The sequence below is a fragment of the Xenopus tropicalis genome, chromosome 3 (assembly GCF_000004195.4).
Source record: "Xenopus tropicalis strain Nigerian chromosome 3, UCB_Xtro_10.0, whole genome shotgun sequence".
Lineage (NCBI taxonomy): Eukaryota > Metazoa > Chordata > Amphibia > Anura > Pipidae > Xenopus > Xenopus tropicalis.
In genome coordinates this window covers 81866047-81874077 of record NC_030679.2, presented here as the reverse complement: position 1 = coordinate 81874077, position 8031 = coordinate 81866047, and the positions used below count along the sequence as shown (strand labels likewise).

Genomic DNA, 8031 nt, shown 5'->3' with positions numbered 1-8031 from the left:
TCAGCTTTTAATTGATGAAGCATTCTAGGCCACATCATATGGCACTGGCCAGCACATGTGGCAGATGCTATTGGAATTGACAACATCCAAACACTAAGGGGCAGATTTATCAAAACACAAGTTCGAATCCCAAATGGGAAAAATTTGGATTGGAAACGAAAATGCTTACAAAAAAATCGTATTAGTCACGATAATATTGTATTGGCGATCCAAAAGGCACAAAATTTTCGTACGGAACGATTGAAAACAGCGGCAAAACCAATCCGATTTTTTGTGCTAAAAAGTCGCGCAAGGTACGAAAACGTCGGGGAAAATATGATTGGACCGATCAAATGAATGCTCGGAGCGTTCGTGGATAAGTAAATGTGCCCCTAAATATCAACACTCAGATTTACATGGCAAAATAGGGGACATAGATTTTAAATCATAAATTTATACATACAGAGCAAAATTTAATAAGACATGCAAAACATTTCCCTTTAACATTTTCAGAAAGACAATAACAATTTTAATGTGACATCTCAGAGAAACCAGTAATAGCCAAAAGAGTGCTGGTTACTTTAATATAGCATTTATATTCTACTCTGCAAAAGTAAATAAGATTTAAAGAAAAAAGGCAATCATTCTTCCAACCTAATAATGAGTTCCTTATCATTTACTGACCATAGGTGAAATACAGTAAAGCATAAGAACTTGTTAACAATAAAAGGACACCAAGCCTTAAGTGTTCCACTTAGCTCCCAATGATTATTGGATAACAGGTTTTTGTAGGATAAAAAAAATAATTGTTAAAAAAATGTTTTAGTTTGATGGAAATTAAATGTTCTGTCTCTGATAAAGGTAGGAAGGAGACAGGCCGTCGTAATGCCACTGACGCCACTGTTCAATCTGCTCACGGCTCCGCTCTTCTTGCTCTGTCCAAAAACATTTATTATATATCAGTTAACATATCAAGAAACCTGCTAAACCCTGCAAAATGTGTTGCAGTATTTCCTGTGAGTGTATGGTGTGAAGATCTGATTCCTATCATAAAAGCAATAGAATTTAGTGATCATATATAAAGGACACAGAGTATCCTTCATAACCTACAGAGTTGTCTTCTATATTAAATTCCTATACACCTCTGTGCAGAGCCACTGCGTCACTGGGATTTATCATAGGTGGTGGCTGTAAGTGAATATACTGAGGCAAAAAACTAGAAGTAGCAAATAAAAACATATTTTCACATTTTTTTTTACAAAAATGCAGACTTGCTAAAAAGCACCAAGAAAATCATACAGATTTTTAGTAACTTATCCCCTGACTGTCTAAAAACTGGCCCATATAATTGGTAAATGCTTTTATTTTATTTTACTGTGAATGCAGGGTCACAAATATTAGCTGGTTTGGTGAAAGTTCTGGAAGTTACTTGGTCATCTAATGTGAAATGCAGGGACCTGAAAAGTTCCTATTATTCTTTAATTAAATCTTACCATCTTGCTCTTCCTCTACATGGTTCTCAAATTCATTTCTTTGCTCTTCGTAGTACTCTCTTCTACGCTCATCTGCTGACAGTCTTTGACGATTCTCAGCTAAAATAGGCATTTTAGAAGGAAAAGAAATGTCATCTGAAATACTGTAGTTAATATTTACACTGAAACAAAACCTTAGTGGGGCAGCCCACAACTATAGCACCCAGAAACAGCAGACCTAACAGCTGTTTCCTGGGGTCAGGAATATACAAAGCCTTGTTTTGTGCCCATGGTGTACTCATAAGCGCCCAGCATAAGATGTCTCCTATATTTATGCCTTTGTTGCTCTTGCAATGAATAAGAAGCAAATAGATTTTAGAAGTGCCCATTTCTTGCTTTTTGAGGGGGGTAGCAATTATAAATGAGTATAAACACAAATGTAGCAGTGGGTAAAGGAACTATACTGATGATGTAATGTAGAGAGAAAATCACATCACTTAAACAGCAAGGAAGAAAGAAAAGGTAAAACAATATAGTATTGGTATGAGATCCATTATCTGGAAACCCTTTATCCAGAAATTTCCAATTTATGGGAAGGCCATCTCCCATAGACTACAGTTTAATCAAATAATTTACATTTTTAAAAAGGATGATTTACTTTTTCTCTGTAAAAATAAAACAGTACCTTGGTCCCAACTAAGATATTATGAATCTTTATTGTAGACAAAGCAATCCTATTGGCTGTATTTAATTCTTGAATTATTTTTTAGTATACTTAAATTCGTATTATCTGGAAAATCTGTACCTGTATTGGAGAGGGCGTCGCCAGGGATTTTTTGCACATGCTTTTTCAAAAATAAAAAAAACTCACCAGGTTTTAGGTGCCCATAAAACCATCACAGGGCTACATGGAGCCAAATAGTCCTTCACAATGTAGGACAAGCAGATGGCAATGTTCAATATCTTGTAGTGATGAGATTTAAAGATACTAAAAAAGGCTGTATGCATGTATGGATACATGGCTCTGAATTATTAGGCCGTATCTGTGCTATTAAACCAGCGGTTCTGGATGAATACTTGGCCACAGTGGATGTTAAGGAGTTATTTGCATCTCTGCCCATAATTGCTTAGGTGAGGGTTGAAGCCTTTCATTTTTGGTTTTAAGGCAGTGCTATGTGGGTAGCATTTTAAAAAGGCTTTCACTGCGGGGTTTAAGTGGCAGGCTTTTCATTTTTTTAAAAACACACACTTGTGGGAAAAAACCCACAAAAGGAAAAACAAAAGCTATCGGTGCAAGAGAAATTTAAAGTCCTTCTTCCTTTACCCATTCCATAGATCAGCCTCCATTTTGGAAGTCAGCCAAAATCTTTTTTAAGTTTTGTCATTCGTAGTCCTGGTCATAGTAACTATATATAAATTGTATAGAGAGCATGTGAAGACTGCTGGTCTTTTTTACCTTCATGTATGTTATGTATGTATACCGACAGACCCAAGAGTTCCTCTATTATATTTGTATGTATGCATGAGTATATATATATATATATATATATATATATATATATATGTATATATATATACTGTAGCGGTGCATACAGTTTAAAATTTAGTCTAGCATACTGAAATGCACACATCACAATACAGTCAATATTCCTATGAGTGTGGCATCAAATTGAACCCTGCATTATGAAACATTGATTTCTTACTCAGTACATTTTTTCATGCTTATTGGAAAATTACTGGAATTTTGCATCTGTGAAATTACATATGAGCTTACAGTTGGAAAAGTATGCCAAGCCAAGTCATTTATTTTACACAAAAATGGCTGTGGTGGCTTGTTATAAACGCCTGCTTTTAACCTTAGGCAGACCACTAATTTATTTTTAATCACTGAAGCAGAGTTCCTGTCAACCATAACATTATGTTTTGGAAGTCAGGGGTAGAAAAGATAGAAAGGAGCAAGGACAGCTTATAACAAGAATGAGAGCTTTTTAAAATTTTAATTTGAGTTGCCAACATACCACTATGCTAAGAGGGAAACAAAATGAAATAAGAAATATATAAAATATAATATATAAATATATGAAAACTATGTTAATGAGCCTTCGCCATATAAATATATGGCTATAATCTGACATCATGCCTAATGACATGTGCAATGGGTAGCGAAAACTTTTTCAAGGTTCAGCATATTTGGCCTTAATTGTAGATGGCACAAATCTGCTTGGTTAGCCCATCAGATTAAAAGGGAGAAGGAGCTGCCCTGGGAACTATCAGGTTGGCTCATACAACCCTACATCCTATGCCATTGAGAGACATCAATAGACTGGTTTTCTGCCAATATAGACTAACTGTGAAACAATGGAATTGCAGGGGAGCCAGTAGTAATTACCTGCTGATGGCCTGGGGAGAGGGATGGTCACTCTTTACATGAAGTGGTGAATGATTTATTGCCTTGTGTTTAATAAATTATTATGCTGAAAGGACCATGCAGTACAAAAAAGAAATCAGTTTCTTTGTATTTCTCTGAACGAAAAGCACCAAATAAAACAGGGGCTTATGTAATAAAGGATGTAAGGATGTTTTTTAGTGATGCATTGCATGCTTACATTTTGGATTTGGATGAATACTAAATCAAACTGAATAAACTGAATACCAAACTGAATCCAAACGTTCATTTGCATTCAGATTTAAAGGAAATTACTTTATAGCATCATCAGTGAACAATAAATTGTCACAGAGACTTAAGGGGATCGGTGTCCCAGACACAGAGCTATATAATAAAAGCCTTTTTAATTTAAACATGACATGATTGCTTGGCCAAAAAAATGTAGGTTTCATATTATATACTGCACTTCTTTTCCACCCCCTTACATTCCTCCTCCCTCACATGCTTGGGGACATGCCTCAAGTGCTCCTTTCTGGCACATACATAAGATTTAGGAACAAAAGGTCCCTTTTATGCAACTTCCACAAAATGGTGCCTGCCTGCTGTGATGTTGGATTCTGAAACAGAACAAGGTCTGACTAATTTGTTTAAATTGAGTTTTTTTGTCAATTAGCATGACAGAAGAGGATTTGGTATAATTTCATAGGCTGGTAGGTCCCCTTTAAAGTTACATCACACTTAAGTGTTTCACTGAACTAAATTAAAATTTGGCAAAAAGTGCTGGGATTCTGACAAAACCTGGATACAGTGAATCCCTAGTTTCTATTTCTTTTTAAGCAGAACATATTTCATATGTATTAAATTGTCTAAAAATAAGAGAAATGGTCAACAAATGTAACGCCTAGCTCAGTACAGAGGAGCTGAAGGGGAGAGCAGTTTGGGATTTTCACCATGATACCCTGTACCTCCTTCAGAGGACTGACACTGTCCTGCACATACCAGAGACTCAGAGCTGCTCTGTGAGCACACACAAGCTCACACTGCCTTTCCAAAGAGAGCACTGTATTATAGAAGCTAACGTAAACATCGCTGAAGTCAGTTTTAAAGAATAAAGGTGCATTCTGCGGTGGAACAGCAATTCCAACTATGGCAGACTATATAATGACCGCTCTTTAACAGAGGGAGTGCTACTCTGTTTGCAGAGGAATATTGCATTTTGATGTACTAAGACATATTCCAAATTATTTTTTTAAATGCAACTGAATTCTGTAGGTAAATCTGATTTTCCTTGCGCTACCTGCAAAGTATGTTAAAAACTACGTGCACTGAAAATGTTCTAAAAGTATTATGCCTCCAATCATTTCCATCAGGCCATCAGTGTGATTAGTGGGGATAAAATAGTGTATTCTATAACACTAGCACACAGAATAACCATTTTGCTTAAGAGCTCCAATCGTCCTAGTTATCAAGGCCAGTTTTAGAGTAGGGTACTAAGGACATTTGTCTTGGGCTCCATGCAATAGAAAAATGTGACTAAAAGAAGCAATTGCAATTATTACATACAGTATAGTATACACCCTAAGGGGTGTCAAACCTGTGGGTTGTCATGTGTTTTAAGAATAACTCCTATTGAGCTATTGAGGAGTGCTGGGAGCTGTAATACAACATTAGCTGAAGGGTTGTAGGTTGGACTTGGCTTTACATTATTAGAACTGAGACAAAGACTTCCTGCATACTCTGTGGTCCTATCTTCTCTATATCTGTAGCCCTGCTTGTTGTACTGGACCTACTTATCTGGGATGGTAGCCCTGCAAAGGAAAGGTGATCCTCCTGAGCCCACCAAACTAATAGCAATTGTCTTGTCCTTCCTACTAATATCCTATGTAAGGACATATAATAAAAGCCATTCTATTTATATAGAAGAGAAGAGCCAAGAAAATGTACAACTGATGCTTTAGGTAGAAGGAAAAAAAATGAGGCAGCACAAATTACTCATCTCAGTGTAATGAAACAAGCTTTTTGATTCAGAGTAATCTCTGTGCCTGCAGGAAACATACACATTCATTTCAGTAATACATGTTAATAGAGGCAGTAGGAATCCTAGAAACTGCAGGAAGGGAAGAAAAACATCTTTCCATGAAGCAAACAGACTTACCATTTATTTCATCCTGAGACTTGGGTGATCTCTTGCCACGCTTCTTAAAAAAATTGGAAGCCTCCGATCCTTGCATAAATATCTTACTTTTTAAACCTAAGGTGGCAAAAATGAATTTTTCAACACTATGACCATCTCCACAAGTAAATGTTAGTATGTGTAGAATATATTCATAAATGTTTCCTATTGAGGTTGCACTGCTCATAGCTTAGTTAGTCTGGGTCTTCTTGTACATAAATGATACACCAATTTTCGCAGAAGTGATGCAGACAGACATTCTAACAGATAGATAGATAGATGATAGATAGATGATAGATAGATAGATGATAGATAGATAGATAGATGATAGATAGATAGATAGATAGATAGATAGATAGATAGATAGATAATATTGTGCCTTATACCTGTACAACACAAAACAATATTAACTTACTTTCTTTCTTGTCAGGGGCAGGATCATCTTTGCTTCTAACTGCAGCACTTTCACCTACATGTAAAACTAAAAGCAAGACACAGGAAAGACAGATGATGTTGTAAAACATATCTGGTGTGCTTCTAAAATATCACTTCTGAAATGGCTTGTTATACACAAGCAATTAAGCCTATGGGCCGGGTGCGTATGACCGGGAGAGTATGGATCAGTGCTTCTAAAATATACCAATTTACTGCAATAGCAGACATATATCTTTATAAAACAGCCCATCACAAGATAATTATTTTTTTCTGTATGTCACCAATGATTACATTAAGCTAAAATATGTGTTTTAAATCTAAACTGTGTACATTCAATTAAAAATCTTGTCCAACCCATTGGCTATCTGTTGCTGCTGTACTACAACTGCCAGGATTCTATACAGCATGCAATAGCTTTTTTTGTTTGCAAGTCAGCATCTGTAAAATGTACATCATGCCGTCCTCCAGATGTTGCTAAACTACAAATCAAATAACTATCTATCAACCATAAGCTGTCGGGAGATGCTGGGAATTTCAGTTTAATAAACCCCCACGATGAGCAAATGGGTAATTTCTTAATACAAGCCTTATGGGCATACAACACAGGATGGAAATAAAATCAGCACACACAGCAAAACACATTTTGTCACTTGCTCAACCCCTAGGGGCAAATTAAGAGGCAGATTCCCAAGTTACACTATTTTGCACTTCTGTGAGACAAAGCAAAGCTTTAGCACATTAGTCAGTAATTATAAAGAGTTCCTATTCCTAGAACAAGTTAGCCCTGGGGAACAATTCTTCTGCTAATTGTCTGTATGTACTAATGTAAGGAGCAGCTCAAACTTACACTTTTAAAACTATTGCCTACAGTGCCAGGCGTTGGCAAAGGTGTACACAGTCATGCCACTATAGTTACACACTAGCAGAACTTGTCCAACTTATTTTCACAGGCGAAAAGACTTTAGTGTCTTCATATGTAAATGAACCACAGACAGCAGTATACAGCAGTGTCTGCATAACATGAACTAAGAGCAAATACCACTACTTGTTTCCTATCTAATTAACAGTGTTCCATGCCCATTCAATTAGCAACTGCTACAAGGAGCAAAACATTTATATTCTAGCAGTAAAACCTAAATCTTACAAGCAAGTGCAAATATAGCAAGGACACTAATATTATTTTAAATAATGATTTGCATTCCAATACATTATTACATTTACAAACATTATAACAAGTTTGTACTTACCAGCCAGGAACACAACAGCTGCAGCACAGGTAAGAAATAGGACTTGATTCCTCTTCATCCTTGCTGGTTTTAACTTGTCCTGTAAAATTCTGCAAGGGACTGAGGGAGAGTCACAGATTCCTCATGTGTCAGACTGGAAGGTGAGGGGGGCAGCAGGAATGTTGCTAGAGGAGGAGGGGTCTGGCCACTGAATTCTTCTAGTCCCGTATGATTTAAACTCCATTCAGCCTTACAATGACATTGAGAGGCATACTTCACCATAACAATTCGTTATTAAGCTAAAGCTTTGAATTTCTTGTTCGCCATTATTCTGTAAACCATGGTTGCATTTATTCAATG

At 36.4% G+C, this 8031-nt stretch overlaps 1 protein-coding gene across 1 annotated transcript; it reads right to left on the bottom strand.

Annotated features, from left to right (window-relative positions):
• Positions 1 to 431: 431 nt before the first annotated feature.
• On the bottom strand, positions 432 to 7750 carry ucma (upper zone of growth plate and cartilage matrix associated). Its single transcript, NM_001016485.2, has 5 exons — positions 7693 to 7750; positions 6426 to 6491; positions 5993 to 6088; positions 1473 to 1571; positions 432 to 914 (listed from the first exon to the last, which is right to left on the bottom strand). Exons 1-5 carry the CDS (start codon positions 7748 to 7750, stop codon positions 817 to 819), a joined length of 417 nt encoding a protein of 138 aa, NP_001016485.1. The 3' UTR covers positions 432 to 816.
• Positions 7751 to 8031: the final 281 nt, after the last annotated feature.

Bases quoted from the DNA above. Each gene is read 5' to 3' on its own strand.
- ucma (NM_001016485.2), bottom strand. From the start codon at position 7,750: ATGAAGAGGAATCAAGTCCTATTTCTTACCTGTGCTGCAGCTGTTGTG. The intron at 6,492-7,692 runs GTAAGTACAAAC...TCTTGCTTTTAG, and splicing joins AGCTGTTGTGTTCCTGGCTG to TTTTACATGTAGGTGAAAGT. The intron at 915-1,472 runs GTAAGATTTAAT...GTTTTTGGACAG, and splicing joins TGTAGAGGAAGAGCAAGATG to AGCAAGAAGAGCGGAGCCGT.